This window comes from Pseudopodoces humilis, chromosome 18 (assembly GCF_049639895.1).
Source record: "Pseudopodoces humilis isolate 2021_Gansu_Grassland_sample_001 chromosome 18, ASM4963989v1, whole genome shotgun sequence".
Lineage (NCBI taxonomy): Eukaryota > Metazoa > Chordata > Aves > Passeriformes > Paridae > Pseudopodoces > Pseudopodoces humilis.
The window spans coordinates 17,305,204-17,325,176 of record NC_142217.1 but is presented as its reverse complement, the minus strand read 5'-3'; the positions used below and the strand labels follow the sequence as shown (position 1 = coordinate 17,325,176).

The following is a 19,973-nucleotide window of genomic DNA, read 5'->3' as shown; positions in this document are numbered from 1 at the left end:
ACAGCCCCTGTGGGAATCCCCATCCAACCGCCCGCGTGGTTTCTGAATCAAGGATTTGATTTTCCTGCGTCCTGCTGACTGTGGCAGGGCAGCCACCCCTCCCCATGCCCCATTCCAGGTGGGAGCACCAGCAGCAGCTTTTCCCCACGGGACAAGTGAATATTCCTCTTTAACACCAGCTCAGAATCCTGGCAACGCCGGGAAGAGGCTCTGAAATGCCGCAGTGGGAGCGTTAAGCGCAGGATGTGTCATTTGTAGATAGAAACACTATTTTGAGATAGAGAACATTCAGATATTTTCAATATTAACTATTATAAGCAAACATTTCTTAAATTCCTACACAAACACTTATTTATAGCAGTGTGTGGCACTGGGGGGTGAGATGAGGCTCAGTCCCAGGCACACACAACAACATCAGGACCTCGCCAGCCTTCATCCATCACACCCCAAATTAAGTCAGGCCCAGGCCCAGGCCATGGAGAGCCCAGCTTGGGATGCTGGGCAAGGCAGAGCTTCACTGCAAATTAAGAGACAGGATAATGAGAATGCTGCCCTGAGCCCATGGAGACACCACCAGAGCTTCAGGCTGGGGCACCCGAAGGGCAACTTATCACAGCTAAGTGGAAGGATGAAGGTTTTGTGTCTGATCTTAGGAAAGCTATTTGGGAATCACATCCATTTTCCCTGAGCATCATTTTTCATTTCAGGCAGAGGTTCACAGAGCTGTCCTGTCCTCACCTGCTGGGGCACAGGGTGTCTGGGCAGGAACCCTCCCATCCCACCTCCAGCCAACCCCCCAGCTCTCTCCTGACCCCCAGGCCAGCCCCAGCTCCCAGCTGTATTTCTGCTCAGGGTAAGGGCACGCAGAGGATGCAGGTGCTGGTTTCACCTGGGTTTGGTACACGCACACAGTAACACAGGCTGTGGTTTCAGGAGGGCACCGGAACCAGAACCCAGCAGTGTCGGACCCTGCTCGTGCTGGGCAGCAGAGGCTGAGCTGGGACCCCCAGGGCTGCAGGCTCCCACTCCCCACACCCCCCAGCCCAGCCCTTACCCCTTTGCAGATCGCCACTGCCTCCTTGGACATGGACTTGGGGTAGGCGACGTTGTGCTCCATGATGGACTGGAAGAGCTCATCCTCATCTTCTCCCTCAAAGGGGGCCTAGAGCAGAGCAGCCACGGCTTCAGGGGCGCCCAGAGCTCCCGTGTGCTGCTGTGGGGCCAGCCCCAGGCACGGTGACACCAGCCTTGTCACTGCAGTCCCTGTGCCCCAGTGCCACCCCAGCTCAGGGCCGTCCACACGGATGGGCAAATCCCAGAGCAGCCTGTGCTCCCAGGGAACGTGACCCAGCCCGGAGGAATCCATTAAAACCCCATTACCTGGCCAGCCAGCATCTCGTAGAGCAGGACTCCAAACGCCCACCAGTCCACAGACTTCCCGTAGGGCTGGTAAGCGATGATCTGCAAAGAGCAACAGCAGCATTACAGCCCTGTGGCACAGGGCAAAGCCATTCCCAGCTGGAGCTGGAGCTGGGGCTGTTCCCTGGGACACATTTCCGCACGGAATTCCCTCCCCTGAGCCCACTCCGAGTCCCTCCCCTCGCTCTTTACAGCGCCCTGGGAAATTCAGGTGTGAACAGGTCATGCCATGGAGGCCTTGAAAGGAAAGAGCATTTAAAAGAAATTCCCTGTCCTGTGCAGCCCCTGCTGCTGGTTCGGGAAGGTCACACCCAGCAGGTGACACAGCCCAGGTGACACAGCCCCAGTGACACAGCCCCAGGTGACACAGCCCAGGTGACACAGCCCAGGTGACACAGCCCCCATGTGACACAGCCCCAGGTGACACAGCCCACAGGTGACACAGCCCGTGTGACACAGCCCACAGGTGACACAGCCCAGGTGACACAGCCCAGGTGACACAGCCCAGGTGACACAGCCCCAGGTGACACAGCCCAGGTGACACAGCCCACAGGTGACACAGCCCAGGTGCCACAGCCCAGGTGCCACAGCCCATGTGACACAGTGCCAGGTGACACAGCCCACAGGTGACACAGCCCAGGTGACACAGCCCAGGTGACACAGCCCAGGTGACACAGCCCCAGGTGCCACAGCCCAGGTGCCACAGCCCAGGTGACACAGCCCAGGTGACACAGCCCAGGTGACACAGCCCAGGTAACACACCCAGCAGGTGACACAGCCCCAGTGACACAGCCCAGGTGACACAGCCCAGGTGACACAGCCCAGGTGACACAGCCCAGGTGACACAGCCCAGGTGACACAGCCCAGGTGACACAGCCCACAGGTGACACAGCCCAGGTGACACAGCCCAGGTGACACAGCCCAGGTGACACAGCCCAGGTGACAAGCAGCTTTGTTCAGAGGGAATCACACTCCAGGCCGTTCCCAGGCTGTCCCTGTCACCTGGGCACGCAGAGCTCTGCTCGGAACAGGAGAAGGCCCAGAAATGGCTCAAGCAAAGCCCAGGACAGTTTCACCCTGGAGCCGCTCTGGCCTGAGCACACTGCAGCTCCCTGGAGGATGAGGAGGCACAGAGCAGCAGAAGGGCCCAGGCCACGGCACCACCACCACAGAACCCTGTTGCTGCTCCCAAACACAGTGGGATGGATCCCCTGAGACCCACGGGCAGGCTTTAATGCCTCTCCTGGGTGCCAAGGTGATTTGCATCCTAATTTCACATTTGCTGCTTCTCTTTTGGAAAAAGAAGAATTACAGCAAGGAGGAGAAAATAAGAGCTGAAGTGAAAACACTTGGGCAAACACATGGGGAACTGGTCATTTGTCCTGCTTTGAAGGAGCATTAATCACCCACAGTGAGAAGCTCTGCACCAACAGCACCAGTGTTAATCCTGGTGGGATGAGGGATGGCACACATGGATGCAGAAATGGGAAACCTCACTGCAAACACAAGGTGGTTCAGCACACGAGTGCACTGATGTCCTATCAAAGAGAATCTCCCTGAAACATTTACGTGAAGAAATATTAACTTCATCATTGCAAATTCAGCAGAGACAAGAGTTTAGAGTGATACTTTGAAGTGAAGGGAACAGACATTTGAGAATAATTACTCCTCTGAATTTCACAAGTCTGGCACTAAACTGTGCCCATGCAGCACTTCAAGGAAGTGCCGTGTGTGACTCTATCACATCAGCAATAACCAAATGCAAAGTCATTTTTGGGGGATCCAGAGCCATGGATGGGGAGCCTCTCCCCATCAGACACACGTCCCCTCACTGCACACAGTGAGCTGCAGAGATCTAAGGATTTCCACTCCACGTGGAAATATTCCCCACTGATAATTCCCTGTTTCTCATGTGCTGGAAGCTTCTATCACGCAGTGAGGGGCAGAGCTGAGCTCCTGGGTCTGTCATTTCCAGGAGCAAGGGAACACGTGAGGAGCAGCCTGCAGTGGGTCTGAGCATGCCAAGGACAGAAGAGGCACAGAGCTGGAGCAGGATGGACATGGGAAAAGCCCCCAGACGGGGAAAACACCCTGCAGGGAGAGCAGCACCAGGATGTGCTGCTCTTTGAGGTGGAAGCAGGACACAGCACAACAGGGAGGCACATCCCTGTTCCCTTAGGGGGATGGACAGTGCCCAGGGCATGAAGTCTGCAGGCTGCTGGTGAATTGCTGAATGTCCCTGTTTGGGCTGGAAATCTGCCCCAGGCAAGGCCACCCCCGGGAGGGAGCAGCAGGGATCATCGGGCGCCGTCCCCGTCCCTACCTCGGGCGCGATGTAGTCCGGAGTGCCACAGAAGGTCTTGGTGGTCACCCCGTCCCAGATGTTCTCCTTGCACATGCCGAAGTCGGCGATCTTTATGTGCCCCTCGCTGTCCAGCATCACGTTGTCCAGCTTCAGGTCTCTGCAGGGCGAGAGCAAACCCGTGACACAGCGCCAGGCTCCAGGAGCTCCGAGCTCCGCCTGCGTCTCACACCCGCACCCTCCGTAGGACAGAGCTTGGGGAACGAGCAAAAAGGAGTCAGAGATCTGTCAGGATGGAGGGTTGATTTTATTTTTAAGCCACAGGAATGCCGTGCTGGGCACGGTGCTTTGAAGTGTGCGATGGAAAACGCTCCTCTGGCAGGAGACGGATTTAATTGATTTATTTTCTTTCGCTCCCGTGAAAATCAAAGTGCACTTAGAGCTCTTGTGATGGAGAAGCACCTAGTCAGCACAAGTCCCTGCCTCACCTGTGCTCTGCTCCCCCCGAAATACAAACCAGCTGTGCTTCCCTCTGCTCCTCGCCCCCAGAGTACCTGTCAGTGGTACCCAACCTTTGCACAAACCAGAGGTGGATCCAACTGCTGATCCCTGGATCCGAATCCCAGCCCTGAGCCACCACTCCAGAGCTGGATGCTCCAGCCTCAAGGACACTTTTGTAGCAAACACTGGGTATTTTGGTGCTCTTTATACATTCTTACTGGGTTTAAGGCTGTATTTTCTAATTATCATGTCAGTGCTCAGAACCCTGACAGGCCAAAGGCAGACGGACATGAGCTGGGATTGGGATTCGGAGGAAGGAAGGAAGCGGAGCCACTGGGGACCAGCAGACCTAGAATCTCTCCGTAGCAGCTGATGGCAAAAACCAGCCCTCACGTCAAGTTCGTTCCACTTCTTTCATCTTTAGCATCTCCTGACTCCAGCAGCACTGTTGGCATCTCCCTTTACAGAGCCCTTAATGGTATCTGACACTCATTAGGATGCTCTGCTCCACCCTGGGCTCTGGGAATTCTCCCAAGCAGGGAAGAGCAGTGAACACTGGTTTCAGAGCTAAAGCAGCAGCCTGTGAGCCTGGTCCTGCACATGGCAGTGACCCAGCTAGCTCTGGGTGCTGGAATCAAACTGGGAATGGCAAAGAAGCCTCAGTGGCTGCAGCAGAAGTGACAGAGTGGCACCGCAGAGCTCGGAACAAGGCACTGGCAGCGCTGACTCCGGTGCCAATGGTGAGAGAGCAGTGCCCTGCAGCCAAACTCGGGGCTTGGAGCTGCTCCAGGCTGTCAGGGAGCATTGGTGTTGTGTGGAGGGGAGCACATGGAGCAGGGGCAGGAGAGAACCAGAGCTGCCTTCCCATGAACCGGGGAAAAGCAGGAACCTCCCCCAAAGCAGGGGCTCCCGGCTCCCTTTTGGGACACATCACGTGCCGGTGGTTGGACTCAGCGATCCCACAGGACTTTTCCAACCTTAAAGATCCTGTCATTCCACCTGTGGGCAGCGCCCAGACCCCATCCAGGCCAGGGCAGGGCAGGGGGGCCGGGCTGGGGGCTCCTGCTGGAGCTCAGGGGAAGGCAGGGAGGGGGGCTGGGGGAGGAACACGCTCACCTACCGGTAAATGATGCCTTTGCTCTGCAGGAAGAAGAGCCCGATGGCTATTTCTGCTGCGTAGAATCTGAAAGAGGTTTGAAAGGAAGACGGATAATTAAAGGAGATAAATGAAAATCTTCCCAGCCGGGTGGCAGCGAAGGAAACGCGTCAGGCAGATGTGACCAAAGGACACGGCAGAGAAATTCCAGGGAAGGATGACAGGAGGATTTTGAGGCAGGCTGCACTCGCAGCGGGCAGTGATGCTGCTGGGGGCTGTCACTTCTGCTTACACAAATGCAGCAAGAGCTGCCTCCTTCCCCCACGGCTGGCTCAGAACAGGGTCCCTGCTCCCGGAGCCAGCAGGTACTGCCCCGCTGGTCCAGCCCAGCAGGCTCTGCTCAGTGTTCGTGGGGTTTATGTGAGTGTCTGAAGGCTTTCAGGAGCACATCCTGCTCTGTCCAGCTCTCAAGAACAGGAGACAAAAGCCTCTGGTTAGCACTTGGGTTCGCCATGCCGGCAGAGGAGCCAAAACCCAACAATCCCTCTCGTCCCCTGGGAAAGGGGATAGAGCAGAGGCCTGGTGTCTCCCAGAAAGCCTCCAAACCTCCCTGCCTTGTGCCTTTATTTACCTGAATTTATCTATTCAGCTCAATGACTACAAGTACAATGTACCCCAAGGGTGAGGTGGAGGCACCAACATCAGGCAAAGAGCTCTTCTGCATCTTCCCATTGCTGGTTTCTGCCCAGGAGCAGAGTCTGTGCCTCGGACTCTGTCCCCAGCCCTGTGACCCAGGTACAGCCCACACCTGCCCAAGGGTGCCAAACCACTGCACTCACACAGCGTGGGGCTCCTTGAACCTCCCGACCTGCTGGATCTGGTACATCAAGTCCCCACCGTTCACGTATTCCATCACAAAATACAAGCGATCCTGAAGGAAAGAAAAGCAAGGAATTATCAGCAGGATTATCAGAGCAGGGAATCTGCAGGGGTCACAAACACGGTGACAGTCACCAGGCTTGTCCTCCCCAGGGGCCACTGCTCACACAGAGCCCCTGAGTTCTAATTCCTTGGGAATGCTCAGGACTGGAGCTCTGCCCCTCTGCTGACAGATCCGCTGAGAAGGCAAGCAGAGGAATCCCCAAACCAGAGGTTTTTCACCTCCCAGGAATACATTTGCTGCTCTTGACAGAAGCCATTTTCAGAGTGTTGCTCTGCAGGTCCTCGCTGGCATTTCCCCAGGCGCTCCATGGCTCCAGTCAGGGATGCCCAGGAGGCAGGAGCAGTTCCCACAGGGACCAAACCCCATCCACGAGCACGGGACCAGGCAGCAGGAGGGATGTGTGACACTGCCACCTCTGCCAGGGCAGCAGTGCTGGGGCTGCACAGGTCTGCAGGGGTGTGCACCCCTCTGCTCACTCCTTCCTGCCTGGCCTGAGGGGTCACTCTGCTCGTGTTCACACGGGGTTAAGGGAGTCCAGAGGAGCCCAGGGAGCTGCTCCAGGGCTGGAGCCTCTGGAGCCAGGCTGGGAGAGCTGGAGATGTTCACCTGGACAAGAGAAGGCTCCAGGGAGAGCTCAGAGCCCCTTCCAGGGCCTAAAGGGGCTCCAGAAGAGCTGGGAACAAAGGCCTGCAGTGCCATGGGCCCTCAGTGCTTGAGAGCCCAGTGACAGCCCCGGGCTGCCCCATCCCACCCAGGAAGGAAGGAAGGAAGGAAGGACACAGAGGCTGGAGCACTGCAGGAGCTGCAGGTTGGCAGCATTACATAATAAATAAAAAAAAAATTCCCATTGCTCATTTCCTCCTTAAATAATCCTTGCCCTGCTTTTCAGACAGGAAGGACAGGGAGCCCACGAGAGATGCAGCTGGAGCACTGCCATAACCAGGGCTGTGGGGAAACTGGGGTCAGCAGCCTGGGGCACTGCCCAGCCTGGTACTGCCCAGCCACAGAACTGGGGTTCAGAACCCACAGGGCACTGCCCAGCCACAGAACTGGGGTTCAGAACCCACAGGGCACTGCCCAGCCACAGAACTGGGGTTCAGCATCCACAGGGCACTGCCCAGCCACAGAACTGGGGTTCAGAACCCACAGGGCACTGCCCAGCCACAGAACTGGGGTGAGCAGCTGCTGCCCCCAGCACAGCCCCCGGCTGTGGGGCAGCCCCAGGGGATCAAGGACAGCAGCACAGGGGCAGCGGGGCTGTGTAAAACACGTGGCACCGATGGGATGGAGCGGGGAATTTGGCTTTTCCGCTGCCTGGGGCTTGGGGAGCACCCCGTGTGTGAAGGACAGCCCCGGCAGGGCCGGCCAGCCGCGTGTGGCAATGTCACCTTGAGAGCCACCGCCCCGGCAGTGCCCGTGACAGAGCCGAGCAGCGCCGGGCTCAGCTGCAGCTGCCTCCTAAATATATCGATCTGCTTCAAGGAGGAAGAATATTAAAAAGACAGGCTCTTGAAACAGCCAGCTGAGCTCTAAAAGCAGGAGCTGAGCTGTCCTGGTTGGGGTGGGGAAGGGAAGGCTCAGGGGAGCGGGCAGGTGCCCGGGATGCAGGGATAGAGGGATGCAGGGATGCAGGGATACAGGGATGCAGGGATGCAGGGATGCAGGGATGCAGGGATGAAGGGATGAAGGGATGCACGGATGCAGGGATGCAGGGATACAGGGATACAGGGATGAAGGGATGCAGGAATGCAGGGATAGAGGGATGAAGGGATAGAGGGATGAAGGGATGCAGGGATGCAGGGATGCAGGGATGCAGGGATGAAGGGATGCAGGGATGAAGGGATACAGGGATGAAGGGATGCAGGGATGCAGGGATGAAGGGATGAAGGGATAGAGGGATGCAGGGATGCAGGGATGCAGGGATGCAGGGATACAGGGATAGAGGGATGCAGGGATGCAGGGATGCAGGGATGCAGGGATGAAGGGATGAAGGGATGCAGGGATGCAGGGATACAGGGATACAGGGATGCAGGGATGCAGGAATGCAGGGATGGATGGGCACGGAGGGCTGGCCCAGCTCCTGCCGCTGCCAAGGACAGCTCTGTCCAAGTCTGGAGCATCCAAACTCGCTGAGCAGCAGCAGCACAGCTCAGAGATGTAAACCCACTGCAGAGCCTGGCATGGAGCTGGTGACACTCCCCCTTCCCTGGGCAGCCAAGGCGACACTCCCAGGGCTCCTTCCAGTGCCTTTCCAATTAACTGCTCCATCCCTGCCTGGCTGCACGCTGGGGCAGAGCCAGGACCACAGCCACACTCCCCATCCACACCTCACTAGAAACTGGGAGAAATCCTTCCCTGGCAGGGTGGGCAGGCCCTGGCACAGGTTCCCAGAGCATCCCTGGATCCCTGGAAGTGTCCCAAGCCAGGCTGGACAGGGCCTGGAGCACCTGGGATAGTGGAAGGTGTCCCTGCCCATGGATGATCTTAAAGGTCCCTTCCAACCCAAACCATCCCAGGATTTATCATGTGTGTTTATTCTGTGATTTATCATGCCAGTGTGGCTGTGGCTGCCCCAGAGGTCACAGCAAGGGCACAGCTCACCCAGGGACACCCAGGGACCCCCAGCTCACCCCCATCCCAGAGCCCAGGCTCTGACCTGGGGCCTTTCAGGGCACCCCAGATCCCCCCAGCACAGGCACTTCTCACCCTCCAGCCCCAGGCAGGAGCTCTCCCCTTGTTCATCCTCCCTTTTCCATTAAAACGCAGATTTAGGGCTTTTCTCTCTCCCGAAGCCGCTGAGCCAACAGCCCCGGCGGAGAATTGTGCTCTGGACTGTGCTCCCAGAAATCAAAGTGCTTTGTGCCAGCGTTTGATAATACACCCTGCTATACATTTTGATTACATTACAAATACGATTACTATTAAGCTACTATAGGTCTGCCAGCAATAATCCCGCGCTGACTCACTTGAGATGCCAGGGAGATGCTGTGTGAAATAGCTGCTCCTGCCACATCCTGATTGCTGCGCTGCAAAGCCGGGCCGCAGGCTTTAAATACACTCAATGTGTTTGGTAAATGAAATTTCTGGGATAACATTAAAATGTAATCCTCCTGGAAAGCATTGTCGTCGTTCTAAAGGACTCTGCTGATTCCCACTGACGCGTACCTGGACGTTCTCATTCACAGGCTGCTCGAGGGCCGGGCAGGGATTGTATTAAAAGTCCCCTGTCTCCCTCTCCACTCCTGACTCACACAAACCCAATCACACACCCATGGAAAAGTGGATTTCCTGCAGTTTGGATTAGGTTTCTCCCCGTGCTCAGGGCTTTGATCAGAGGAATGAGTCCTGGGAAGAAGTGCAGCACTTTGCTATGGAGCCATAAGGGGTGCAGTGGGCTGGGGGCACCTGAGGGGCTGGGAAATCACCTCCAGTGGCAGCAGCAGCTCCCTGATGAGCACATCTCAGGGTGCAGCTATTGTGCATTACATTCCATGTCAGGCTCCCACGTTTTGGTCCTGGAGGCACTTTTGCCAGTGAACTGGAGAAGGTGTGAGGCTGCCAAGGCACACAGTACACAACTGCTTTGGCAAGTGCAGTGATGTACAGAGAACATAAAATCCTGGAATGGTTTGGGTTGGAAGGGACCTTAAAGCTCATCCAGTGCCAGCCCTGCCATGGGCAGGGACACCTCCCCTGTCCTGGGCTGCTCCAAGCCCCAGTGTCCAACCCAGCCTTGGATCCCAGTCCAATTTTCCAAAGTGTCAGGGCACCACGGCGCTGGTGGGGAGCAGCTGTGGCAGCAGCCTTACCATGGTCTGGAAGCAGGAGTGGAGCTGGGTCAGGAATGGAGGCTTCCCCGAGAGAGCCAGGACGCGCTTTTCCACCATCGTGCACTCCACGTCATCGTCCTGGATCACCACGTCCTTCTTCAGGATCTTCACGGCGTACAGCTCGTCCGTGCCCTTCCTCTCAGCCAGCATCACCTGCACCAGGGACAGGAGGGGTGTGCACCACGGGGGATGTGGATCCACCGAGGGGCAGGAGGGGTGTGCAGCCCCAGGGGATGTGGATCCACCGAGGGACAGGAGGGGTGTGCAGCCCCAGGGGATGTGGATCCACCGAGGGACAGGAGGGGTGTGCAGCCCCAGGGGATGTGGATCCACCGAGGGACAGGAGGGGTGTGCAGCCCCAGGGGATGTGGATCCACAGTGCCCCGGGCTGGAACAGGCACAGCCCCTTGTCCCCTGAGGAGCTGCAGCTGCCAAACCACAGAAAGCTGCCAGGACTCGTCCCAAAAGCGTTTAGGGTCTCTAAGGAGTGACACATCTCCTCCCTCACCACCTCCTCTGGAGGAGCCCACCCGAGGGGTTTGATGACATCTGAGCTCACCCTCCAGCACCCCTCACCCCTGAGTCAGGGGCTGGGCCCTTGGGGAGGGTGTCAAGAGACTGAACACAGAGCCCACAGATTACAGGTGGTAAATATTTAAAGTGGAAAAGAGTTAGTCTCTAGAACAGTAAGAAAAACCCCACATGGTTGTCTCTGCCTGCCCCCCTCCCTCCACAGCAGAGAGCAAACCCCAGCACGTGCTGGTTCATCACCCAGCCAAGGCCCCTCTCAGCCAGGAGAACCCATCCAACCTCCCATTTCCAGCCAGTCCCACCCATTGGCAGGTTTATTTATTGCAGCAAATGGGATTCACTGCTTCTGCTGGTGCAAATCCCTCGGGCTAATCCCATCAGCCCAGCCAGGGTGCCCTGCCCGACCCACCACGCTCCATCAGCCTAAGCTGCTCCTTGGGCTGCCAGCAAATAAACCCACTCTGAAACCTCACTTGGGTTCTGTTCTCCCTCTCCACTCTCCCATCGCCTCGGACTGGAGTGCTGGGTGGGAATGAATTGCTTTTCATTTGAAGGAGTCGGCAGAAATCCTCCAGTCCCATCAGGAACTGCAGCCCGGGGGTTTGGGAAATAAATTAGGGGAAGTCAACATCGATAGGGTGGAACTGAAATGTGGTTCAGGCTGGGGCAGACGGGCACAGACACATGAACGGCTCTCAGGGTGACTCAGAGACACCAAGGAGAGCAGAATTAACCCTCCCCTGTTCCACAGGCTGCCGGGGCAGCCCCACCCCGGAGGGGTTTAACAGATGGATGTGTGGCACTTGGGGACAGGGGTGGCACTGGGGCTGCACTCAGTGCTCTCACAGGGCTTTTCCAAGCTCAGTGACTCTGATTCCATCCTGTGACACAGCCCGAGGATCAGGGATGATGAGGCAGGGGACACAGCCTGAGGACCGAGGTGCCAGCCACTTGTTTGGGTGCAGATACCAGGGACAGGGCACAGGGCACAGGGCACAGGGCACAGGGGACAGGGCACAGGGGACAGGGCACAGGGCACAGGGGACAGGGCACAGGGGACAGGGCACAGGGCACAGGGCACAGGGCACAGGGCACAGGGGACAGGGCACAGGGCACAGGGCACAGGGCACAGGGCACAGGGCACAGGGCACAGGGGACAGCTCTTTGTGAGCAGCTCGGGCACATTCCCGGTTCCTGAGGGAGCCTGGCTGTCCTTTGACATGCTGCCTGTCAGGATTAGCTGGGACTGGCACTGGGGCTCCTCAGTGCCCTGGAGAGGCTCTGACATTCCCATTCCCATGGCTGGGGTGGGACTGCAGCGGCCACACGCTGGCTCATCCTGGCAAGGCTGAGCCATGGGTGTGTCAGGGACTTCGGGATGGGATTTATTCACCTGCTGATCCCTGAAGAACACTGGGAACCCCGAGCAGCTCGTTGTGATGCTGGAACCCAGCAAGGCACGGGCACTGGGAGCAGCTGGGGCTGCCCCTGGATCCCTGGAAGTGTCCCAGGCCAGGCTGGACAGGCCTTGGAACACCTGGGAGGATGGAAGGTGTCCCTGCCCAGGGCAGGGTGGTACTGGGTGATCTTTAAGGTCTCTTCCAGCCCAAGGCATTCCCTGTTCCTGTGCCAGGGCAGCAGACACAGCTGCCTCACAGTGTCTGCACCTCTGCCCTCCCCTGTGGTTCTGCCCAAACAGAACTGCTTTGCTTCACTGCCTCCATTTATCACCATTTCACACAAGCTGAGCTTCACAAGGCACCACGCACAGGTGCTAAAACCAGAGCTAATTTTTAGGTGATAAAAGCAGAAGTGTTTTAGCTGCTCAAAATCGGTGGAAAAGAAGTAGTAACCAGTCCAGGAACGTATTTAGAGGGAAAATTAAACCTGTTACCTGAGAGTAAGAGCATTAAATCCAATATCAGTTATATACAGACCTGCCTTGCCATCCAGCACCCTGTCAGAGGAAAGTTAACACAAGCAGGGAGCCTCTGAGCCTGGCATCTGCTCCTGCCCCGAAGGGACCGTGCTGAGGACGTGGCTCCCACCCCGCTCTGCAGCGCTTGGCTGGGGTACCCCCATAACTGGGAGGAGTGCTGGAGGCTGTCCGTGGCTGTGAACGGATCATGGAGCATCCCCAGTGCCAGCCCTGAGCACGGCTCAGCCAGCCCTGCTCCCTGGCATGGGAAAGGCAAAAGGACTGTCCAGCTGCTGAGCCTCAGCTGGGGGACACCCGGGGAATGGCCAGGTGTGAAGTGTGTGCCCAGGAGGGAACCAGCCTCCTCCTGAGGCACATCAGGGCTGGATTCCCCTCTCCTGCATTCCAGAATCCCAGAATCCTTTCGCTTGGAAAAGAGCTCCAAGAGGATTGAGTCCCACCTGTGCCTGATGCCCACCTTGTCACCAGCCCTGTCACCAGCCCTGTCACATCCAGGCCTTCCTCGGACACCTCCAGGGATGGGCACTCCAAACCTCCCTGGGCAGCCCCTTCCCGTGCCCGACCATCCCTTCCAGGAAGGAATTCCTCCTGATGTCTGAAGGAAGAAAGAGCCGAGCGCCCGTGGTACAGCCCAGAGCTCAGGGTGGGGATGGGATGGGACCCAGCCTGGCCCACGTCCTGCTCTGCTGCCCATTTCACACCCAGGGCAGGGCAGAGCAGAGCAGGGCACAGCCTGAAGGTTATCACAGCCCAGGAGAACTCTCCCACCGCGCTGGAACCAGAGCTGCCGTGGCCAAAGGCTCCGCCCCGCTCAGCAGAACAACACAAACCCCAAAAATCCTGACAGCTCCAGAGCACGACAGATTGATTAGCTGAAAAAATATGAGCAAGCCACCTAATTTCACTTTCCTCTATTTATAATACAGCAAAGCAAACCCAGGGTGGGCTGTGCCAAGCGCTGCCTCCCTCCGTGGGAGCGTCCCCCTGCCCGTGCCAGCGCCGTGGAGCTGCCACCAGCCACAGCCCCGGGCAGCCCACGGGGACCCCAGAGCACCAGGGGCATCTGTGAACTGGGGCTGAGCACACCAAGCCAGGACCACACACCCCCAGGCCCCTCTTTTCCAAGCCAGATCCATTTTCCACCCCCTGAGCCCGGCTGCCTGGCTCGGGGGATCTCCATCTGCCAGCGCACTCGCTGGGAAGCAGATTGCATTCTTTTTTAACTTTTTATTGGTGCAGAAAAAAGCTGATATTTAACTTGATTTATTCCTGTAATATAGAGTATTTGTTTGGGAATGCTCCAGCACGAGAACTGGAGATACTCTGAAGGCAGAGAGAGCGAGCTTGCCAAACTCCGCCGAGGCCAACACGTCGGAACCCCTGAGCCTGGACAGCCGAGAGGAGAGAGCGAAATGCTGAGCTGTGGCGCCGAGCTCCTGGTGCCAAAGGGTTAAAGGAGACAGACAGAGGCTCGCTAAAACAGCGTGCCTGTAGTCCAAGAGCCGCGGCAGCCAGCAGGGGCTGGCAGGAGGGAGGCTGGCAGCAGGCAGCCAGGCACAGGAGCAGGTGCCAGCCCTGGAGAGGGAAGGACACGGTGCCAGCCTGGAAGGATGGCAGCACCAAGGGCACAAACAGCTGCTGGGCACACCGGGGGCTGGGGAACCGCGGGGAGCCGGGCTGTGCCTGCTGCAGGCACCTCTGCCTGGCTGCTCCCCAACATCTGGCACCTCTGGAGCGCACAGGAAGGGGGATGGAGCACCTGGGGGTCCCCGTGCCGGGGTGCCGGGGCACCAGGGATGCCTGGGGAAGCGCAGGCACACGTGAGGGCGAGGCTGCATCTACCCGGAGGAACCAACGTGCTGTTTTAATTAGCGCCAATTAGCATATTTATAACATTCTGTTCCAGGGAACAGTTTCTGTCACACATTCCCTTACATAAGCCGGAGCCGACTGAGGAGTTTGCTAATGTTTCTCAAATTGAAGGGAAGAAGGCGGCGGGGGACACGGCGCAGCCACGGAGTCTCCAGATGCCGGGCAGAGGCTTTGAAAGGGATGAGGTGCTGGGAGGGAGGGCAGAGGGGACATGGCAGAGTGAGAAATGCTTTCCTGCACCCCAGGATGCCAACCCACAGCACAGGGTGCCACGCCGAGCTCGGGGCTGATGCTCTGGGGGCTGGGGAACCCTCAGACCCTCCCCGTTCCCTGTCTGGCACAAGCGCTGCCGTGGAGCTCTGAGCTCTCCACCTCTGGAAACGGAGCTGGGACCTCCCAGAGCTCCAATGCCAGCAGAGGGCTGGGGATGCTCCTGCTGCATCCCTGTGCTCAGGGGAGCATCCCTGTGCACCCTCCTCATCTCTGCTACCTGCCCGAGGAATGAGCCTGCAGGCACAGCAATATTCCCTGCAATTAAGGCAATTCACTAATGAGAGCGGGGCTGGGCCAGCCATCACAGCAGCAAGCACTGCACCCACCTCCTGCAGAGCCCCAGCCTTCCCTGCACCGGGATCCCGAATGGAAATCAAGAGAATTGGCAAGACCCCAAGAAGAATGAAGGCTCCAAGTCACATAATTACCAGGAGAATGAAATTCTGCTACTGCTCACAACCGGCCTGGGAAGTTAATTAAAATGTTCCCATATATTTGTAATTATTAGAGAAGAAGAAAACCCCAACCAAATAAAAAAGAGCTTTAAAGACACAGCTCACCCCCTGCTTCCCAAAAGGGTGGGTTTTGTGCTGTTCTCCTCAGACACCTCTGGTGTTCCCTGCTGTGACAGGGGGGAGCCAAGCTGGGCTCCCAGTCACCCGTGGTCAGTGCAGACAGTGCCCAGGGGGTACCTCACCTTCCCAAAGCTTCCTTTTCCCAGCACCATCAGGAAGTTGAAATCCGAAAGCTTCATCCGGTCCCGGCTGCCGTTGTTGTCTAATTTGGAAATGGCATTTCTTGTCTTCTCATCCGCAGCCTTGGAGCCCGTTCCAATCTTGGCTCTCTGCAAAGGCGGAGATGGGGCAGGGAGGAAGAGAAAACATTACTGATGGGGCAGGGAGAACAGGCATTTCAAACCCAGGGAGTGCTCCCAAAACCCCACCTCAGCTGCTCTTCCCCAGCTCAAAACCCACCCTGAGCTTTGGGAGCCTTTTCCATGGGCGTGACGGGGACAGCACCAGGAAAGGCACTGGGGAAGTCACCAGCACATGGCACTGCTCAGCTGCTTCCCAGTTACCCTCTGCCAGAGCAGCTGGGAACCACCTCTGCCCCAGGTCACAGGACACAGCGGCTGCCACGCCACCCTGCACCGTGTCCAGCTCATCCAAAGCACGGGAAAGAGGCCTAAAAAGCTCTTCTGGGGCAAAAACTGGCTTCTGTCTCTTACCTCACCAGAAAGGGAGGGGTGAATATAAATGTATTAAGGTAAAACATGGGACTTCTTGTGCAGCTCCCCATCCCTTACTGCCCTATGGTCCCTCCCATTTGGGACAGTCTGTGATGGTGTCTGACACTGGAGGGAATCACAGACAAAGGCACAAATCCGTGTGGAACAGTCCGGAACAGAACGCCCTCCAAAGAGACAGCCAGCCCCTCCTGTCCCCTGGACAGACGGACAGCCAGCCCCTCCTGTCCCCTGGACAGACGGACAGCCAGCCCCTCCTGTCCCCTGGACAGACGGACAGCCAGCCCCTCCTGTCCCCCGGACAGACGGACAGACGGACAGTCAGCCCCTCCTGTCCCCTGGACAGACGGACAGCCAGCCCCTCCTGTCCCCTGGACAGACGGACAGCCAGCCCCTCCTGTCCCCCAGCAGACAGACAGACGGACAGACGGACGGACAGACGGACAGACAGCCCCTCCTGCCCCCAGACAGACGGACGGACAGACGGACAGACAGCCCCTCCTGCCCCCCAGCAGACAGACGGACGGACAGACGGACAGACAGCCCCTCCTGTCCCCCAGCAGACAGACAGACGGACAGATGGACGGACAGACGGACAGACAGCCCCTCCTGTCCCCCAGCCATCACAGCCGCTCACTGAGGACCTCACAAAGGGCCCCATCTTTAAGCACCAGACCCCAGCAGAGGCCCGGTGCCTCCCGCCAGGCCAGGGCTGTGATGTGCTGATCCTCCCCCCGTAAAAGCTCTCTCCCAAGTTATTCCCTGTTCATTTCCAGAAATGTGTGGCAGTGTGAGGCCTGTGCCGAGCTCAGCCTAGCATGAAATTCCATTAACCCGATCCCGGCGGTTCAATTTGGCTGCCGCTGGCAGCCCCTCCAGATAGCGCCTCACGGGGAATCTCGAGCCTTTGCTGCTGCTAATTGGTTCTCACAAGGTTCTCCAGGCTGCAGAATTCCCTGCTCAAGGTCACCTGCAGCACCTCCGAGCATCGCAACAGCTCCTGCACTGCAAACCTGAGGAATGGTCACCGGGATTTCCCCGCACCATCGGGGTGACCACGGCTCTGTCCCGGCACGTTCCGGGCTCCAGCACCCCCAGTCCTCACTCCCAGTGCCAGCACGAGCCACAGCCCGGCTGGGACGGGATTCCCTGCCCCAGACACTGATCCCTCCACGGGAGGGGTGAGGAACAGAAGGTGAGGGGCCAGCTCTGGCACCCTGCACTGCGTGCGTTCTGATCTGTACACTGCACATCATCTGACTGCCCACACCACTCTAACACCACTGCAACATCAGGAAATACAACAAAAGCCTGGTTTAGCTCTTTGTACAGCCAGAAACCATTGGCTGGAGCCATGCATTGTATTAGAACTGTCTTTCCCTGGACATTCAGGAAAGCTGTGTATAAATAAGGTAAAAAAGAAGGGAGAACAAAGTCTCCAGTCTCTGCTACAATTACGGAGTTCATGCTGAGAACCATAAGGGCAGCTCTCTTATTTCTGTATGGCTCATTGCACGTGAGCCTCCAGATGTACCACACTCATTCCCAGGGCTCTGTGGAGACTTCAGCTGCACTGAAAAATGGCAAATTCCTGCTAATTCAGCAATGTCTGGATCAATCGTTCAGCACGAACGTCCATGGCTTACTAAGTAGTAAATAGACATTTCTCCTTGGAGCCTCTCTGGGGAGCTGGAGCCCGCTCCACGTTCCCTGCACTGCCAGGGGAAGAGCTGGCAGGGAAAGTCCCTCGCCGAGGGCACGGCAGGCAGGCAGTGAGGAAAACCCCTGAGTCCAAGAAAAATCAATTCACCTCAAATTTCTGCCTCAGTTCCTCGTTTCCTTCTTCTCCCTCAGGAGGCACCGGGACATTGAAATACTCGCCCTCCTCCTGGCTGAGCAGCTTGAACCTGGAGGGACAGAGGGGAGAGAGGGGAGAGAGGGATGGAGAGGGGCAGAGAGGGGCAGAGAGGGACAGAGAGGGGCAGAGAGGGGCAGAGAGGGGCAGAGAGGGACAGAGAGGGGCAGAGAGGGGCAGAGAGGGGCAGAGAGGGGCAGAGAGGGGCAGAGAGGGACAGAGAGGGACAGAGAGGGACAGAGAGGGGCAGAGAGGGGCAGAGAGGGGCAGAGAGGGGCAGAGAGGGACAGAGAGGGACAGAGAGGGACAGAGAGGGACAGAGAGGGACAGAGAGGGGCAGAGAGGGACAGAGAGGGGCAGAGAGGGGCAGAGAGGGGCAGAGAGGGGCAGAGAGGGACAGAGAGGGACAGAGAGGGACAGAGAGGGACAGAGAAACGTGGGTCAGAGGCTGCAGGTATGCAGGAGCTCAGCTCTGCTCCAGCACAGCTCTGCCTCTGCTGCCCCAGCACCCCAGGGACCCTTCCCCAGGTCAGGAGAACCCCCAAACCTTCCCCCTCAGCGAGCCCCAGACCCTCAGTGGCTGCAGGGACGTTTCTGGGTCCCTCGCTGTCCTGGGGACCCCCACAGCCCGTGGTGGGCACACAGAGCACCGCTGTGGCTCCCAAACCAATCCCCACACCAAACCCACAGACAAACTCGTGTTGTTCGGGACAGCCACGGGCACAGGCGTGGGCAACCCCCTTCATCAGCTGCCCCACGAGGACAGCCCTTGGCAGGTGCCCCTGCCGGGCTGGCACCCCCGAGCACAGACAGGAGGCTCCTCTGAAGGAGCAGCAAGGATCAGAAACGATGGAAATGCCACTGAGACCCCAGGAGTTTCACCCTGCTCTGCAGCAGGATGGATCTGGGCTGGGTGTTACCCCAGAGGCTGCTCCAGGAGCAAAGCCCTGTCTGCACAGCACAGCCTCCGCCTTCCAGCTTCATTTCTCCATTAACTGCACTTGTTTAGGTATGAAATATGGATCAGAGCTCCTTCTCCTTCAGTTTGCTCCAGCCAGCACTGTGACAAGGAAAATTACTTAGATCTCCACTTAGATGATTTTTAAAAGGCTGGGAAGCGCTCAGGCTCTGAGTGCAGGAGCTGGCAGTGCGTGGCACACGCACCCTCGCAGGTGACTGGGAATTTGGGACAAGGGACAGCTTCCCGCTGTTTTCCAGAGGAGCAGCCCAGTCCCCATCAGGCCACAGTGCCACTGTGCCAGCCACTGCCCAGCTCAGGGGGACAGGATGGGGCTGGAGAGCAGCGGGAGCACCCACAGCTCTGCCCAGGAGTGGCACGGTGTGGGCACCCAGCCCAGCTCATCCCTCCTCCTCCTCTCCATTCTCTGCTCTCAGGGGGACGTCTTCATCTTCCACCGTGAGAAAACCAGGCTGGGGCATCCACTCAGCTTAATTACGTGCAGGGTTTGGTTTCCAAAAGACATTTAACATCCCCTTTCGATTCTTACACTCGCCGTGGACAGGTAACAGAGCTCTCAGGCACCGGTGCCTGGGGGAAAAGCAGGGAAATAAAGCACCTTGTGTCCTGCTGGGGGAGATGGAAACAGAGAGACCCATCCGGGGGTGCTGCAGAGCCGCCGCGCTCACGGCTCGCTGCTAACGAGCGCCTGTAATTACACACGCTGTGCTTCCCCCGCGTCTGAGCCCCCCACAGCCCTCAGGGACAGCTCAGAGGGGACCCCCAGCACCCCTCACAGCCCTGCTGTCCCCCAGGACCGGGGAGGTGTCTGATCCAAGCTGGAGATGCTGGAAGTGCCCATTCGGTGGCAGCTCCTGCCCAAGCCCCCAGGGGCAGCAGCCCTTGAGGCAGAGCTGCCCTGGGTACCTGGGCGTGCCCCAGGGAGGAACCTGAGCCCCCCAGCCCCCCAGCCCAGGGCCATGGAGGAGCTCTGAGGGGCTGTCACACCCCAGCCACAAACACCCTGCTGACACAACAGCCACATCTCACCATCCATCCACTCCCGACTTCTGCAGCTCAGAGATCCCGAAGGACAAGGAGCCCATGAAATCATTCCTGCTGGTCAGATCCCAGTCCCAGATCTCCACAGACAACCGCCTGTCCTTGTCCGCCTCCTTCAGCTGGCTGGAAGAGAGGAAGGGAGGAGG

General features: G+C 58.0%; 1 protein-coding gene across 3 annotated transcripts in view; it reads right to left on the bottom strand.

Moving 5' to 3' along the window:
* The window catches only part of PRKCB (protein kinase C beta), a 103,392-nt gene that overhangs the window by 21,288 nt on the left and 62,131 nt on the right, over positions 1-19,973 (bottom strand). For all 3 annotated transcript variants that reach the window (XR_015774070.1, XM_005523101.3, XM_005523100.3), the window contains exons 7-15: positions 19,816-19,950; positions 17,763-17,859; positions 15,404-15,550; positions 10,071-10,244; positions 6,158-6,249; positions 5,343-5,405; positions 3,743-3,881; positions 1,381-1,461; positions 1,055-1,162 (exon numbers count right to left, since the gene is read on the bottom strand). Coding sequence is in view for 2 of the 3 variants with exons in the window: in XM_005523101.3 (XP_005523158.1) it covers positions 1,055-1,162; positions 1,381-1,461; positions 3,743-3,881; positions 5,343-5,405; positions 6,158-6,249; positions 10,071-10,244; positions 15,404-15,550; positions 17,763-17,859; positions 19,816-19,950 (1,036 nt within the window). In the remaining variant the exon portion in view is untranslated. The remainder of the gene's footprint in view (positions 1-1,054; positions 1,163-1,380; positions 1,462-3,742; positions 3,882-5,342; positions 5,406-6,157; positions 6,250-10,070; positions 10,245-15,403; positions 15,551-17,762; positions 17,860-19,815; positions 19,951-19,973) is intronic.